Genomic DNA, 18,721 nt, shown 5'->3' with positions numbered 1-18,721 from the left:
CGACTATGGAGGAGCATTAGTGATGTGGCCAGTCATTGAAATCAGAACAACACAATAAAAAGCATCAAGAATTTGACTCAGGGTGTCATTCCTACCTCTGGCACCATTTCTGATTAGCATAGGGGAAATTAATACTGTCAGTTTTAGTTTGTAATTTTGCTAGTGTCCCCTGGATATCCCTATGGACTTTGGAAGAAAACAAAAATAATCTTGGTTATTTCAGTAATTACAAGGGAGATAACCACTACTCAGAGTAATAGATCCTATACAAAATTGTCTAAGAAAATGTCTTTATTGTTGCCCTGTGGGAGTTTTTATTCTCCACAGTGAAACAGCCAGAGGCAGTGATTCTTTTTAACTGACCCAAAATTGGAAAAGACCACCCAAAATACTATATCCACAAGCAGAAGCCTACTTTGTTTCATTATAATTTATCCCTTGACTATTAAGAATAAATAACTTTACTTGAAGCAGAGATCCAACTATTTACTGGATCATAGTTACATTGAATTAATACACAGGGTTGTATCCTGCCAACTTTTTCACTCCACCTCACCCGATTCCCCTCCTCACTGTAGCCCTTTCCCACATACCTTTTGTTAATGCAGGTCCTATGGCAATCAGCAGAGCCTTTGTGGTGGTCAAAAGGGACTCCTCCCTTTTCCCCAGTGAAAAAGCTGGTTGGATGCACACATGAAGCTGCCTCATACTGAATAAGCTCATTGGTCAACCAGTGTCAGTATTGTGTACTCAGAGTTGCAAAGGATCTCCAGCATCTCAGGTGGAGGTTTATTACATCACCGACTACCTAATCCTTTTAATTGGAGATGCCAGGGATTGAAACTGAGACCTTCTGCCATGTGGTGTATTGGTTAAGAGAGATGGACTCTAATTTGGAGAATGAGGTTTGATTCCCCATTCTTCCACATGAGCAGTGGACTCATTCCCCATTCCTCCACATGAAGCCTGCTGGGTGACCTTGGGCTAGTCACAGTTCTCCTACAAGCTCTCTCAGCCCCATCTATCTCACAAGGTGCCTGTTGTGAAGGGAGGGGAAGAAAAGGCGATTGTATGTCGGTTTGAGATTCCTTAAAGGTAGAGACAATTGGGGTGTAAAAACCAACTCTTCTTCTTCTCTACCACTGAGCTACAGCTCCTTGGATCCAACACACAAACAGGAAAAAAGAAATTGCATTGAGTAGTGCATTGTAGATCGTAAGCATACATGCGGCACGTAAGAGAACTACATTAAAACACATAGTTCAATATACAGAGACACACCTCTCTTGGGTAGTACATTGTCCAAGAAAAATCATGTTCATTTGGAGACAATTTCCATTGTGAGTTAGCAAATCTAGGCAATATTTAAATAGTGATTAGACTTGTAGAGCCTTAAAGAAGACTGAAGGGTTTTACTGAACTCCTTTAAGGAAAATTCAGGTCAGGACATGAATAGAAGAACATAAGAAGAGCACTGATGGATCAGATCAGTGGTGTATTTAGTCCAGCATTCTGTCTTACACAGTGGCCAATCCATTCTTCTGGAGATCCAACAAGAGGGTACAGAGGCTGAGGCCTTCCCCTTATAAGAATGTAAGAAGAGCCCTGCTGGATCAGTGAGGTAGTCCATCTAGTCCAGTATCCTGTATTACATAATGGCCAACATGTTCCTCTGGAAGGCCAATAACAGGGCATAGTGATGTCAGTGATGTCAGTGTGTCAGTGATGTCAGTTGTCAGGGTAATATTATAGGATTCCACTGAAACTCTATGGTTTTACCTACAGCATCGGCCAGCCTCAGGTTCATACTCCTGTTCATCTTCTAATATGATTTGTGCCATCACATGCCAGCAATGCCCTTCCACCCTCTACATTGGACAAACAGGCCAGTCCCTGCGACAAAGACTGAATAGACGCAAGTCTGACATCAGAAACCACAACATTCAGAAACCAGTTGGGGAACATTTTAACCTTCCAGGACATTCAGTTGCTGATTTAAGAGCAGCAGTTCTCTTACAAAGGGATTTCAAAGGGAGATTAAAAGAGAGATTAAGGGAGATTAAAAGAGAGACGGCTGAATTACAACTAATAATGAAGCTCAAGACAATGCATTCTCAGGGCCTGAATAGAGACCTAGGATTCTTGTCTCATTAACGATGCTGATTTCTCCACACCGACTACTCCTCTGCATATCACACCTAATCCAATCATGACTACTAATGTCATTTACCTGCAATTGAAATTTACATGCTATTGCCGTTGGGTGTCTGGATTCATTCTTCTCTTCCTAAGGATAGATGTACTCATATTCTAGCTGTATCTGAAGAAGTGAGCTGTGACTCATGAAAGCTCTTACCTCGCCAGAAATTTTGTTAGTCTTGAAGGTGCAACTGGACTCTTACTCTTTTCTACTGCTACAGACATACTAACATGGCTACCTATTATGATCTATCAGCGACAACCAGTTTGTGCTAATCCAAATGCCAGACACCTTCCTCAGAGACCTCTACATGTCCTTTGGTTTCTTCTTCGCTGTGCCACTTGAGTGTATGACAATGTGACTCTTTCACAGCAAAACCATTATATTGTCTTTCAGTTGGTGCACATTAGTCTTTAAGTTGTAGTTGAATGTTTTCCCCATAGCAACTGTCTCCTGCTGTTCAAGTCTGGTCTCAGCAAAATGATGTAACATTTGGGGGAAAAGATAAAGCCTAGTAACCCTGCACTGGAGGTCAAAATAGAGAAAATCTCCACAGCCACCGTGTATTTTCCCTTGGTGCTCAAATAGGTTGGAACAAAGGACACCCAAACACTGCAAAAGACCAGCATGCTGAAAGTAATGAATTTGGCTTCATTAAAAGTGTCAGGTAACTTCCTGGCCAGGAAAGCCACAGTGAAGCTGACAATGGCCAGGGAGCCCAGGAAGCCCAAGACACAATAAAACATGGTGACAGACCCTTCATTACATTGCAGGACAATTGCTTCAGTCATTGAGTGCATGTCAACATCTGGGAATGGTGGATATTTTGCCAGCCAGATGGTGCATAGGATGGCTTGAATAACAAAGCTAAAAAGAACAATGAAGATGGCCAGTTGATTCCCCACCCATTTTCTAGACCCAGGCTTGGTGGCCATGAAAGCAATAATCACGATGATGGTTTTGGCCAACACACAGGAAAGAGCTGCAGAGAAGATGATGCCAAAAGTCATCTGTCGAAGGAGACAGGTCAGCTTCTCAGGTTGTCCGATGAATAAAAACACACATAGGAAGGAGAACAGAAGGAAGACGAGAAGTGTGTAAGTGAGGTTTCGGTTGTTAGCTTTGACAATGGGAGTGTCTTGGTTCTTAATGAAGATCCCAAGCACAAATGTTGTGATGAAAGAAAAGGCAAGGGCAAAAATGGTCAGGCTGATTCCCAAAGGTTCTTCATAAGACAAGAAGCTTATATCTTTTGGAAGGCACAAGTTCTGCTCAGGGTTTGGAAAATGATCTTCTGCACATTGAAAACAGTCATCCATATCTGAAAAGGAAGTATGGTTTTCTATACCTTGAAATTCTACACATGTTCCATAACAGTCAGTAAGCATTAATCATCCAAACCCCTCAATTATAGTTGCTGTGTCCAAATCTCAAAAATATGCTTGTCATCTTGTCTTTCAATTACATCTGCCAAGACCTACAAGGAAGGTATATTCTCTTTTGAATTCACAGACTGGTAGTTTTGACTGCTGGGTATTAGATGGCTTTGAGGTTGACCAAGTCAAGGAGTTTGTTTATCTTGGCATTCTTTTTCCCCATAGCCTAAATTGGAATGCTCATCAAAAAGCAGTGTCCACCAAAATTAAACCTGGGGCTGGAGCTATTGTCAGTTTTTTCCATACCAAAGGTGGCAAATATACCCCAGGGGCTATTCAGGTTTTCAACTGAAAAATCATTCCAATTGTCCTTTTTGGTGTTGCCATTTGGATAACTGTTGTCAATGAATCTATAGATCATCCATTGCTTCAGTATTTATGAAAACGCTTAAATGCTCCTCGATGTGTTGCTGGCATTACCCTTCGCTCTGAGTTTGGCCAAATGTTGCTCAAAGCCAGTGCATAGTTGGCCTCCTTTAAGTTACAACTTCAGGTGCACTTTAGTACTGAGGGGCTCCTAGCTTCTCTGAAGCATGACCCTTTAAAATCATCATGGCAAAAAATCTTAGATGAGAAATTGTCATTGTTGGGTTTCTCGCAGGATATGTTATTAGATCTTGGGAAAACTGAAGCTTTCACCAAAATTAAAAAGTGCATTAAAGATCCTGATTATAACAGCACTATTTTCTGTGCTCGCCACGCTTGTTCATCTCAGTTTTTTGGAATACCACCACCTCACGGTTTGTCCACTTATACTTACTATTTGACAACTCATCTTTCTAGAGCCTTCTGTTTATCCAGACTGAATGCTATCCCCTCTATGGTTATGCAGGGCAGGATTCTGAATATACCCAGACAGGACCTGTCCTTGTATTGATTCATTAGCTCATGCCCTCTTGGAATGCTGCTTTTATAAGGAACTTCAATCACATTCTATCTCTCCCCTTTTAACATATAAATCTAATGCCTTTGTGTCTGACATAATGCCTTTTTTATTAAGTGACAGGGATCCCATTGTCAGTGGCAAGATTTATTTCAGTCCTTATATCGCTCAAACATTAGATTTACATTGCTCGAAATCAATGGATCAAGGAGCTTCTAAGGGATAAAGGAAAGGTAGTTATGACTGCATCTGTTTATCCTGGATATTTTGTAATACCTGCCTGATGCCATCAAGTGAGATAATATGCACAAGAGCACAGGCATTAGAGATTACAAATAGAGGCTTGCAAAGCTAATCAGCCATTGTTTTGACTATTTTATGAAACCATAGGTTTTAATGTTCTTCATGAGTCTCCTGAGTGGAAAGATACACCCAACCTTGTCTGTGGGTTAGTTGGTTTTGTAGCTTTCATCTCTCACACAGGGGCAGCCAGTTTACCATTAAATACAGTGACAAACAATAGAGGATTAGAGATTTTTCACTGTAGAAATTTCCAAGGCCCCCCAGATATGATATGAAGTCCTGCCTCCCATAGTGTTGCCCGGATCCAACAGCTGTGTAGTTTTACTGTTTTCATTGTGATCCTTAACAGGCAGATCTCTGGAGAAGTGGCAAATTCATTTTGAAGGCATCAATACATATCTTGTAAGTGTGTAATCAGGAGAAGATTTTCTAGAGCTTTGTGGCTATTCACTGAGCTTCTGTACATGCTCCAAATGCACATTAGCATTAAGTCAATGCTTGAATGAGGAGTGGTGAGCTGAGAAATGGTCTGAAGTTTCAAGGAAATGAGGCTATGGAATCCAGGAACTTTCCTAAGTTCCAGGCACTACCTATACTCCAACTGATATTTTCCCCCTGTTTTTCCTAGATTTCGCACCCCCTGTTTTTCCTAGATTTCTTCTCCTAGCTATTTCTTCTTATGGTGAAGAAACAAACAATATTCCCCTGTGAAGCGTTAGTTTTTTATATATTTGTATTATAACCACTGACAGAGCAAAATAAATAATAGTGCAACATGTTCAGTATGATCTGGTGCATAACAGGAATGAAATGATTTATTCATTACCAGTTTACTGTCAAGTGTTCCAACTATTCTAAATCAGCTGCCACAACATAAATGACTCTTCAGAAAATTGTGAAATTAGTGTCCATACCTACTGATGTCCAACTACGATGAGCTGGATCACAGCAAGTGTTTTTCAGAAGTTCTTTACCCCACGTCTTACCCTTCTTATTTGAAATCTTCCCTTCTGGACATGGAAGGCAATCATAGCAACAAAATGGCTTCCCCTCCTTCTTTCTCCTACTATAACCGGAATGACAGTTGTCATTGCACTGAGAAAGAGGTCGTGTCTGTCCACAAACAAAAGAGGAGGGTGTTTTAAAACTCAGAAATGTATGTTTCACAGCCTGAGTGCAGAACACAAACTACATTGTAAATCATGAGTAAGATCAAGAAACACAATTCCCACTGACAATTGCATAGAATGACAGAAGCTTTGGGGCAAACCCTACTTGAATATCTTTCAAGGGACATGGTGTTGGACTAAGCCTTGACATACTGGACGTAGCTGCTGGAGGCCTTCACCATAATCTTCATACCGGTTTTGGTCCTCCCCTCCCGTCCCTCAAAGCTTTTCTGCCTCCTAGCAGAAAAAGGAGTGCTTGGGGATTAGGGTTGCCAGTTCAGATTGGGAAATTCATACATATTTGGGTGTGGAACCTAGGGAGGGAGAGGTTTGTTGAGGGGGGACCTCAGTGGGGTATAATGACATAGAGTCTTCCTCCCAAGCAACCATTTCCTCTAGAGGAACGTATCTCTGTAGTCTTTAGATCAATTGTTATTCTGGATCTCCAAGCCCCGTCTAGAAGCTGGCAATCCTACTGGGAAGAGATGGTTTTCGGGGTGGCACGGCAGCAGTCAAGAAATAGGTAGTTGTACAGCTACTGTACTGTACTGATAGGAAGAAAGTAGATTCCTTTGAAATGTAGTGTTGGAGGAGAGTGTTATGGATACCCTGGACCCCCAAAAAAACAAATCAGTGGGTTTTAGATCAAATCAAGCCTGAACTGACCCTAGAAGCTAAAATGACTAAACTGAGGCTGCCGTAGTTTGGACATATTATGAGAAGACAAGAGTCACTGGAAAAGACAATCATGCTAGGAAAAGTTGAAGGCAGCAGGAAAAGAGGAAGACCCAACAAGAGATGGATTGACTCTATAAAGGAAGCCACTGCCCTCAATTTGCAAGATCTGAGCAAAGCTGTTAAGGATAGGACACTTTGGAGGACATTGATTCATAGGGTCGCCATGAGTCAGAAATGACTTGATGGCACTTAACACACACACAGAGAGAGATACATGACTACAGCTGCAAGGGCGCTTTCACACATGCCAAATAATGCACTTTCAATCCACTTTCAGTGCACTTTAACGATCGTTGGCAAGTGGATTTTGCTGTTTCACACACAGTAAAATCCATCTGCAAAGTGGATTGAAAGTGGATTGAAAGTGCTTTATTCAGCATGTGTGAAAGCACCCCAAGAGTGGTGCTGGCTACAAAATGGAAGACAGAGGAATGTCCAGATGTAGAGGAATGGAAGAGTAAACTAGCAGAATATGCAGTGACGGCAAGGCTGAAAAACCATTTGAATAAAAGACCAAATGAAGAATTTCAAGACAACTGGAAGCTTAATTACTCATATGTTTGTTAAAATGTTATATAAGCAAACTTGAGTTTGGGTATGTAAAGGAAGAAAACATTAGATATTAAATTAAAAATATGTTAATAATAATGTTAAAAATATTAGCAACATAGAGAATAAGCTAGCAAGTAGAAAACAAAGAGGACCATATGTTAAGAGGGTAGAGATATGACATAATATACTCTCTAAGTAGGACAGGTAATTTTATCACAATTTTGTATTTCCACCCAGAATTATTTTGTAGTTCCACCCTGTATTATTTTCTAAAATAATAAATAGATTTTATTTGTGGCTAGTATGCCAGATAAAACAGGTAAAACAGAAACTGTATTATTTTCTATTTTTCTCTAAACACTGGAACATGTCCTTCTTAGGTGCGGTTACTACAAGGAGGGCAGAGAGAAGATTCTTGGCCCTCTTTTAAGAAAGAGCACTGATTATCCTGAATCTGTTAGTTAACATCCTTCTTAAGGATGAATTTTCTCAGGTAACAAAGTTAGTGGTCAGGTTTTGTAGTGTTTGTAAGTGATAGTAATAGTATTTTGTAGGTGATTGTAATAATATTTAATTATAGGAAATCTAAATAGAAATGAAAAGTTGTAGACTGGATTGATTGTTTAATTTTATATTGCTGACCAGATTTTTAAAGAAAGTAATATTTTGCATAGTGTTTTAACCAAAAGCTATTGTATTATACTGCTGGTTTGGGTAAGGTAATATACCTGCAAACATTTTATGTTTGGTCTAAGGACTCTAACATTAAAAACTGAAAACTAATGGAGCCACTCCAATAATCAGTGGTAAAGCAAAAGATTGGATGTTAATGTAAACCAGATTAAAAGCCTATTTTTCTATTTGTAATTTCTGTTTGTGTGTGTGTGTGTAAATGAAAAATAAAATGTTTTTTAAAAAGAAATAAGCAGTTGTTCAAAGGCTACAACATTCTCATTTCTAGAGAGCACTTCTTATGCAATGATGGGTTGGAACTTTCACCACTGCTGAAATCCATTTCCCACAGGCAGAATGTCTCAAGCAAGCATGTCCACTGTGTCAGGACGTAGTCCAATACTTTATTTTTTGCAAAAGATTCAAGTAGGGTGTGCCAAAATGTTAATTTTGATGCAATTCTGCATATATATTTTTTCATTCATCATATTTTTTTAATTCTTCTCAGTTGTCCAACATGTTTATGTGAAATTGGGTATCCGTGATGATTTTTAGCAAATCTGAGTGATCACCATATTGTGTGTATGCATACACACACACACACACACACACACACACACATAAAGAGTGCTATGCTCAGCTAGTAAGAACCGACTGGTGCTCCCTGGCCCAAAAAGCATATGGCTGTCCTCAAACAGAGCCAGAGCCTTCTCAGCTCTGGCTCCGGCCTGGTGGAACTCTCTATCAAGTGAAACCCGGGTCCTGTGGGTCTTGGCTAAATTCTGCAAGGCCTGCATGACTGAGATGTTCCACCAGGTCTATGGTTGAGGACAGCAATGTTTTCATCCTACCTGCCCTCTCTTCCCCCATTCCCATCCCCATGATACATTTTTGTTGTTTTTGCCCTTCCCTTTCCCTTCCTCCCCCCTCCCCAATTAGGATGGCTAGCTCCGGGTGGGCAAATACCTGGAGATTTGGTGGGGGAGAGAGAGAGAGAGCCTGAAGAGGATTATATAGGTTTAGAATATAACTCTGGCAAGTGAAATTCTGGGGACGGAAAAAAGAAAAGTTGGTTTTCATACCCCAATTTTCACTACCTTTAAGGAATCTCAAAGCAGCTTACAGTCAAGCAGCTTCCCTTCCCCTCCCCACAACAGACAAGTTGTGAGGTAGGTAGGTCTGAGAGAGTTTGGAGAGAACTCTCAAGGTAACCCAGCAGGCTTCGTGTGGAGGAGTGGGGAATCGAACCCGGTTCTCTAGGTTAGAGTCCACCTCTCTTAACCGCTTCATCACGCTGGCCTCACCTAAGTGACAGAACACAGCGGTATTACAACATCTGAACTCAGATCAATTATAAACCACAAAAAATGTTCTACCTGGTTGAACATGCTGGGCCATACAATGGCATCCTCATGAATGGTGAACAGCTTCTCGGAGTGAATTTTTGGGTCTATCCTTCCAACTTTGCTTCTAAAGAAGGACTGATTTGGGAATGTAACCCAGTTTAGAACATCAAATCCACCTATTAATTCCCCATTTTGGTCAAAGCAAACCTGTTCTTCAACGCTGTTGTTAAAGGAGACAGCTCTCAGAAATTTATGAAGCTACGTTAAAAACAAAAGAAAACAAAGTTTTTGAGATTATCTGAAAGAGACAAATATGCACTGCTTCTATTTCATCCCAAAATGTTTGATGTTTGTTTTGTATTTTAACAAACGATCCATGAAAACATGTAAGGTAGCCTGGAAAATGCACTTTTAGGTTGACAGCAAGAAGCAGAGTCATCTTTCGGTTTTGTATTTGTGTAAATCCTGCAAAGGGGAGACTGCAACCAAGAAATCAGGAGATTGAGATTGGGAAGGGCAGCCATGAAAGAGCTAGAAAAGATTCTTAATTGTAAGGATGTGTCACTGGCAACCAAGACCAAGTTAATTCATACCACAATATTTCCTATTAGTGTGTATGGGTGTGAAAGTTGGATAGTGAAGAAAGCTGACAGAAAGGAAGTAGATTCCTTTGAGATGTGGTATTGGAGGAGAGTGCTATGGATACTGTGGACCACCAAAAAGACAAATAAGGGGGTTCTAGATCAAATCAAGCCTGAACTTGCCCTAGAAGCTGAGGCTATCATACTTTGGTCACATTATGAGAAGACAACTGGCAAAGACAATAATGCTAGGAAAAGTGGAAGGTAGCAGAAAAAGAGGAAGACCCAACATGAGATGAATTGACTCAGTAAAGGAAGCCACGGCCTTCAGTTTGCAAGACCTGATCAAGGCTGTTAATGATAGGACATTTTGGAGGACACTGATTCACCATGAGTCAGAAGCAGCACTTGATAATACTTAACGAACACATACACAAATCCACAAGCTGCAAAGGGGCCTTCTGCCAACCTCTAATGAGCTCTGTCGATCCATTTTCACCTCTGAGTGGTCAGCACTACACTTCTTCTGAACCAGTTATTGGGATTGAAGACTACCTCCCGGCTACTTTGCCATGTCCGTTCATCAACATTTTTGTGCATGTGTGGGGGTACCAAACCCTGGCTCACCCAGCTGACTGGTGGCAGCAGCTCTTCCTTCAGCCTTGCCCCTGCAACTCTCCAAACTCACTCTCCTACATCGGCAGCCAGTATCAATAACATCCCATTTCTGTTTGCTCTGGCAAGTGTGGCCCACTCCAAGCTGCCACCACAGCCCTCCTCACCTACTTGTTCAGCGTGAACTTAACTCATGGAAGCAGAAGCTCAAGGACAACTTCCTGCCCTGTTGCCAGGAATGGAGAATGGAAATGGGGCAAAGAAGGGTGGCCGGATGTCAGATGAGTGGGCAGTAGAATGACCATCCTCTACACACATGAAAGAGTAAAAGGGACAAGCAGGAATTGATTGGCAAATGAGCAATGTTGGCAGAATTTGATTCTTCAGAAAGAAGGAGGGTTGGTTTTTATACTCTGCTTTTCTCTACTGTAAGGAGTCTCAAAGCAGCTTACAATCACAAACCCTTCCCCTCCCCCACAACAGGAACCTTGTGAGGTAGGTGGGGCTGAAACAGTCCGGAGAGAACTGTGACTAGCCCAAGGTCACCCAGCAGGCTTCATGTGTAGGAGTGGGGAATCAAACCCGGTTCTCCAGATTAGAGTCCACCACTCTTAACCACTACACCACACTGGCATCTGGAAGTGGAATTATTAGTATGGATTGGGTATATTTAATTCCATCCATTGAAGTTAATTTACATGTATCAGATAAGTTCATTGGCAGTTTTAAGTAATCAAAAGGTATATTTTGTTCCTTTATTAATATCTTTGTCACTGTCATCATCTGACATGTTAAAATTTCAGTATTCCTGTCATCATCTTTATCTTAGTCCTTGTCATATTTCCTGTCAAACAATCACATATTTAAGTGACCTTCAGATGAAAATCTCATTGGTTTGTACTTTCCATTTTTCTGTTCTAATGCAATTTGCAGTATATGCATGTTTTTTTATAGGAATGAAATGTGAACGATAGGTTCTTTCAGAATTGATTTGCATGGGGCTAGAGGACTTCATTGTGAGATATAATGAAAACTCCATTCTTTGAAATGGGAAAACATTCTGCTTGGTCTATAGCAGGTTGTTGTCCCACAGTTACGGGGAGCTCTTCTTGGACTACATTACCTGCCACAACTGCTCATTTGGAAGATGCCTTCTTCCTCCGTCAGCCATTGCTCTATATCTGAAGTGGGACGTGTGCATGTCATGCAAGGCATGAGCCACCGAATAGACAGCATTGTAGATGCTGTAGCTATGGCCCGTCATCCTCATTTCAAAGAGAGTTGCAGGAAGAGTCTCCAACTTCTCCTCTCCAGAGCAGATTTCCCCATCTTTGCTTACTGCTGTGGAATCGTTGAATGAACATTGAAATGCCTTTTGCCAGAAGGCCTTAATGAAACCATCTGCTATCTCCAAAGTAGGATTTCTCATCTGAAGAAATCTGTAGAATCCAAACACCTCCTCTGAGTGAAGTGCAAACGATAAGGCCCCATGAATGATGACGTCTGTGTCCCAGTTTCTTTGGAAGGGAAGTGATGTGAAATCCATTTGGGCTGTCATAATCCAGACTTTGCCTTTTGTTTTAATTGGCACATCCTCACATTTTGCAAACTGGTGTACCGTCCTCAAGGTGATTATTGTCTGAATTTCACCATGAATGACCAATGCAGTAGCAGAGCTTTGCATAGCAGTCTTGTACATTTGTATCCCCTTTTCCACAGCTTCATTGATCTCAGAAGAAAAAGTAATTGCTGGCAACATCTGGATAAAATCAAAGCAGATACCATTTTGGGAGAAAGAGGGAAGGCCAATCTGTATGAACTGATCTGAACTTTCAAGATCCAAGTAAAACACCCCAATCCACATCCATCTGAAATACAGGAGTAAGTGGAGTATTCCCTTATATTGATGGGCCCCATTTGGGAACATCCAAAGGAAGAAAGGAACTTGGTTTTTCTCAGTCAGCACCGAAGCAGATCCATATGTCAGCTAAATTTTAAAAAGGGGACAGATGCTGTATTCATATTTAATGGGAAACTGTTGTTTGTATTAGGCATGTATCAGAATACTTAGAACCTCAGTTATAATTAGGAAATTTACCACCAAATGGAATATTTATCACAGGCACAAACAAACATACATACAAAACCCTCAAAGGAAAGAGAGGCATGAATACGTTATTGATGTCCCATGCTTCATGCATGCATCTTACCTGTGGAACCTTGTAGGTGCTCAAAACATTTGTCATGTGGAGATCTATATCAGAGCTAGGTCCTCCTATGACTGCTATCAGATTGTTCTGGATATCACACTTGTAGTTAGGAATGAACCTTCCCCTAGTCGAGAGAAGTGCCACCGAAGCTTGATAGGTCCTGCTTGTGCTGAAATAGTTATTATAAATGTGGAAGCCCAGGGTGATGTTAGGCAAGAACTGCGGGTTGTCATTGATCTCCTTTACAGCAAATTCCAAAGCCAGGGTGTGCTGGTATAGGTGAGTCATTAGCCTGAAATGAAATGTACATGCATGGTCATACTTCTCCTGCTTCTGAAGAGGACATGAACTACATTTCAGTTCAATTTATCTTTCATAATCATATTGCACTATGGAGAAGGTTTGGTTCCAATCCACTGAAGAGAGAACAAACATTGGGACCGAAATATGCGCTTTTGACTTCTCTGAATGTCAGCCCTGAACGGTGACAATAATTAGGTAGCTGCTGTACACATTCATATTTACATCAAATTAAACTTTAATCTTTAGATTGCTTTATGGTTTTCAGGTGGAATTTTCCCTTTTCATCTGTTAGAAAAAATGATGAATAGGAGCTTTTTAACATATAAAACAGTTGTCCAGGAGTCATTCACTCGCAGCTTCCTTCTACATGGCATTGAAAATTGATATTCATGCAGCTCAAGGAACTTGTTTTAAAAAGAAAATTGTTAAGTGTGCTGAAATTCAGAACTTATGACTCAAAACTCAGAACATTTATGTCATTAGGGGAAAGATCTTTGAAGCATAAGCACAATAAGATAAGCTGTGGTTTCAGGAAGGTAGACATGTTGGTTTGCAGTAGAAAAGCTAGATTCGAGTTCAGAAGCATGTTAGAGACCAAAACAATTTTCAGGGTTAAATATATTACGAGTCATAGCATCTGGGCAGAGCAAACCTGAGTGGGGGGTGGGGTGGTAACATGGCACCTGGGGACAGCACTGCTGCGCCACTGCCCTTTTCCTGAAGACCCTGTGAAACCACTCCATTCGGTTTAATGGAGCTGCACCACCACTATTCGTGGCATAACTCAAGGCCAGGCAAAGGGGGCATTCCCGGGCTGAAAGGGGCTTTGGGAGGTGACTAAAATGTGGCCGTGGCGGATGCTCTGGCACCTGTGTGGGGCACAGTCATGCAGCTCCCAGTGGTGATGTAAGTGCCCCGATGCCGGCATGTTTGCCCATCTGGATGGTGTAAGTGGCACGCCACCACAGGGGTCTCACCGCCTCCTAACCCCTTTCACACACACCCCCTTTTCAGGATTGCACTGTCAGTCAGATATGCTAAGGAAGGGTAGGTTGTTGGACATTTACCTGCACTTTACATACTCAGATCTCAATTTTCAATTCAATTCAAGACCTTTATTGGCATACAATACAATAAGTGATCCATACAAATGATGAATAGCTATAGGAAAACAAGGAATATACTCAGATCAGTTTTCAAAGTGAAGCAGAGAAAGAAGCATTATAGACATGTATCATCTAGAAAGCTAGATGAAAAGATTAACACCCCAAGTTCTTACATGATATCATCAATAAGTTCCTGAGAGGGATGTCTTTCAAAAGTTATGAGGTCAGAAAAGATGTAAATCTGAGAAATAATGCCAGCAAAAAGGAGGTCCCCTGACTGAAAAGCCTTGTGAAAAATAGGAATAGGGTCACCCATGGAACACTTGGCAGGAGGAACCTTGCAGGCCAGCTGAGGTAGAAACACCAGTACCAAGGCAGAAAATACCACCATCTTTCTTCCAAATCTGAACTGGTTCCAATTCACCAGTTCCAATGTCTTGGCTGACTTAAATCAGGACTGCACAGTGATCAGGCTTATGATACCCAGTCTCTCTCTAGCCCCATTTCTAAGTGGCACAGAGGAATATTAATACTATTTGCCAGTCTTACTTTGTCACTTTGGTAGTGGCCTTGGGAAATCCCTGTGGATTTTGAGAAAAAGCAAACCTAATCACACTGAATCTGATGATTGCTAGAGAGATAATGACTATTCAGAGAAACTGAGGTGCTGGGCATTATTTGCACAAAAAATGTTTTTCACATCGCAGCCTGAGTTTTTCTTATCCTCCACAGTGAAATTGCCAGTGTCATATTTTTTTTAATGTTCCATGTTTAGAAAAAGTCACTTGAAATATTGGGCCTATAAGTATGTATTTATTTATTGTACTTCATTTATAGCCCATCTTTCTCCCCAACGAGGACCCGTCGTTTCCTATTTTATTTTCTCAACAACCCTTTGCAGTAAATTAGGCTGAGTGTGTGTGACTGGCCCAGCAAGCTTTCGCGGTAGAAGGAGAATTCAAACCCGGGTCTCCCAGATTTGAATCTGACACTCTAACAACAACACCACACTGGCTTTCAATAGAGGCTTAATTGGTTTCACTATCATTTCTCCTTTGAACCATTAAAATGAAATAGGGGTGGGTATAGGCAGTTTTTTGCTCAGTCTCATGAAATTCTTCCCTTTACCACAGGCCTCATCCCCATGGGGCTTATGTCTATGCAGCTAAGGAGCAGCATAGCTTTTTTGGGGTGGTCAAAGCGGACCTCTCCACTGTTTTTCACCAGTGGGAAACCTGACTGGATCCAGCCCTTATAGGGTTGCCAGGTCCCATGCACATGGCCGTGATCTGGGAGTAAACCCAGAAGTGACGTCATCACGTCATGCGCAGCTGCACGCATGTGTAATCGCCACTCCGAGAAGCCTGGTGGATTGGGGGGAAACTGTCCATCAATCCCAGCAACCTGGCAACCCTATGACCATAGTTTAGGCAGTTGCTTGAAAGAAGTAAAGCTTCTCAGTTTTTTCCAGTTCAAAAGTGGAGGCTGAAAGTTTAACATTCATGGAACCGGAACACAGAGAAGGCAGAAGGAGCTGCACTGCAGATCATAAAGGTATACATCCTCTCTACGAAAGTGGCAGCAAATGAAGTGACTTGCATTACAATGCCTAGTTCAATGTATTTGCCTCCTCAGCCCACCCATTTGCCTTCTGGATAGGCCAATCAAGTCAGGTGACAACTTCACGGGACCTCCACTGCCTCCTCCTGATAGTCCTATCCCATATCCTTGCAATAATCCACGATGAAACCAAAGAGCAGGGAACTGGTTAGGATGATACACCTGGGAAGCTGATGGATCCCAAAGGTTTCCTGGCATCTCTTAGGGATTTTCTGGTCAGCAAGGCTGGCCCTCCTGATATGGCCCTGTTTGAGCTGTGGAGTGCTGAGATGACCAGGGCTATGCCCACGATTGCTCCCAAGGACCTTCTCTCCTCCTGTGGAGTCTAGAATGCCCCACAGTTTACTAAAGATCTTGGAATGATGACACTATTGGGCAGGCAGAGGACAAGTGGAGGAAAATTTCAAAGCAAATGTGAACATTCAAAGGTGAGAGCACAGTAGAATGCCTGCTCTAAGGAGCTGATGACAGTGAAGCAAACTTCCTTCTCCACAAAGCTCTCTGGTTTTCCCCAGTTGTGAAGGAGTCACTAATTCCAGGCCCTGGAGAATGTTGACCCAGAAAATATACAGGCTCACTATGGTCCTTTATGCATGGGTACTTTCACTCATGTTCGCCCCTGGACTGACTTGGTTGTTCCTTGGAGTTATGTACAAGTTTTCTGTCCATTAGAGATGACCTCATGCCCAGCCCTCACAAATCCCAGGTCTTCCCGTTCCTGTTATAACCCGATTCTTCTATCTCCCCTGAGATCAGCCCGGGTAAAATCACCATGCATAAGCCAAAGCACAGGACAGGGGAGCTGTGGGGAGGGGGTGATGTTTTTCTCTCAGTACGCACGACAGCCAATTACAAAGCAGAGTTTCAAGATGCAGGGACTCAAATGCTTCCTGCTTTTTGTCTCCCACACGGAGTTCTATTTTCCGAGCAGACACTGTCACATAAAAATGGGTATTAAAACGACCCTTGGATCCCGTCCCATCCCCCCCACCCTCACCCTGTTCCTTTTAAAGAGCTCCTTTGGTTTTTAAAATGGCACTTGGGTTTCCACCAGAGGGAGAGGGGAACTGGACATTTTTCTCAGAGTAAGCACTACAGCCAATTATAAAGCAGTGTTTCAAGGGGAGGGACTCAAATGCTTCCTCATTTGAGCTTAGTGACTTTGCTGGTCCATAGCAATTTTTGGGATTTGCAACGGGAAAGCATGGGTCGAGTGAGCATCGAACCACAGGTAAAACTGCCATGCATAAACGACCTATGACTCCTTTGCAACGTGTTTTGTGGATGAAATTGTTCGCATCCACTCTGATTTAAATGCCACCGTTTGTTCAGTCTCACAATGCTCTACCACTGGGCCGTGACTCCTGCCCTCAAATCATGCCAGACAGGGTTGGTTAAGTGGTCCAGGAAGTAATAAATGCTTCTCCGCAGGAGGGTGTAGTTCTGACCACTTTGAAAGAGGAGTTTGTGAGACCCTTAATAAAGAAGGCAACCCTGGGACATCTTCAAACCAGGGAAGAAATGCTGATTCACAGAGTTGGGTATTTGATGTTGCCGTCCACCAGCCTAACTCCTAGAACAATTTTGGAAGCCAGCAAATCTGCACCCATACATCAGTTCTGATATGAATGCTCCTATCCATTATCAAGTGATAGAGATTATGAATACCTGAGTCCAGGGAATCTTTTGTGGGCAGAATCAGGTAGATCAGGTAGATGTTGCCAGTTTTGGCAGAGGCCTGTCCCTGCTGAACTTTTCAGGATTCATTTAATAGAAACCATTATGTCACAAATGGAAAAAAGTCTCCTTTTCAAAAATAACAATTAAAAACCCTTTGGTGGGTTGTCTGTGTTCCAGATCAAACCCTTACTAGCTTTACCCTGACTAAAACTACACTGGAAACACCAGTGTATTTTAGTTACTCGCTGCTCTTTGTTTTACTATTTAAACACAAATTCTTGCTGAAAAGTAACAGGGTTTTGTTTTGGTTTTGGTATTTTTTTAATACCTGATTTTATTCAGTATCACATTGAGGCTCTACATATTTAATAACTATCTCAGCATTTGAAGGGCCCATCAAGTCACAGCAGAACATCTCTCCATATGGGCATGATTTCTCTCTTATTCTAGGCGAATTTCTTCTCCAGAGATTAGGGTTGCCAGGTCCCTCTTGGCCACCGGTGGGAGATTTTTTTGGGGCGGAGCCTGAGGAGGGTGGAGTTAGGGGAGGGGCTTCAATGCCATAGAGTCCAATTGCTATAGCGGCCATTTTCTCCAGGTGACCTGATCTCTATCAGCTGGAGATCAGTTGTGATAGCAGTTGTAATAGCAGATCAGTTGTAATAGCTACCTGGAGGTTGGCATCCCTACCAGAGATGTGTGTGTATGTGCATATTCATGGCCACCTCAAGACATTTTATTTCCCACAGCAGGCCAGCAAAACAAAGGCATTACCTGCCTGACTTGCATATCTTGTGGCTGGGACAGGGTTCCCAGCCCTATGCCAGTAAATGCCAGGAGACTGAGGAGTGGTCCCTGGGAAGGGTGGAATTGCAGAAGGATATGACATCACTGCCAGGTAACTATCCAGGAATATCCTCTCATCTTGATGGTAAAGACTATAAAGATGAGGGCAATTTACTGGAGCATCGCCGTTGATGCCATCCCCCCATGTTTTTATCCTGATCCTCAAATTTATTGGTGGGGGGGGGGGATACTGCCAGCAGCCAGTTGCCAGCAGGCAAATGGCAAGGCTAGGCTGGAAGGAAAGCCACACCACTAGAGCTTGCCTTCCTCTTGAGCAGAGCAGGACGAGGAGGAGGTGGATGTCTGTAAAGCCCCCTACTTGCTCTGCACTTGGGGAAGTAGGTGAGCTCCATAAGTATACCAGCAAAACTGGAATTTACCTTGGACCCTGCAGGGGGTGGGGCAGGTCTGACAGGTAGCCATAGGTGTAACCCACGTCTATTTATGCTTCCCTCACCACA

General features: G+C 42.2%; 1 protein-coding gene across 1 annotated transcript; it reads right to left on the bottom strand.

Moving 5' to 3' along the window:
- Positions 1 to 2,613: 2,613 nt before the first annotated feature.
- LOC130490843 (vomeronasal type-2 receptor 26-like) lies at positions 2,614 to 14,505 on the bottom strand. Its single transcript, XM_056864649.1, has 6 exons — positions 14,288 to 14,505; positions 12,706 to 12,883; positions 11,619 to 12,482; positions 9,330 to 9,557; positions 5,809 to 5,935; positions 2,614 to 3,521 (listed from the first exon to the last, which is right to left on the bottom strand). The coding sequence occupies exons 1-6, from the start codon at positions 14,503 to 14,505 to the stop codon at positions 2,614 to 2,616; spliced, it is 2,523 nt and encodes an 840-aa protein (XP_056720627.1).
- Between the last annotated feature and the right edge of the window lie 4,216 nt (positions 14,506 to 18,721).

The sequence above is a fragment of the Euleptes europaea genome, chromosome 18, assembly GCF_029931775.1.
Source record: "Euleptes europaea isolate rEulEur1 chromosome 18, rEulEur1.hap1, whole genome shotgun sequence".
NCBI lineage: Eukaryota > Metazoa > Chordata > Lepidosauria > Squamata > Sphaerodactylidae > Euleptes > Euleptes europaea.
Note: the sequence above shows the minus strand (reverse complement) of the source record. Positions and strands in the feature narration are given on the sequence as shown.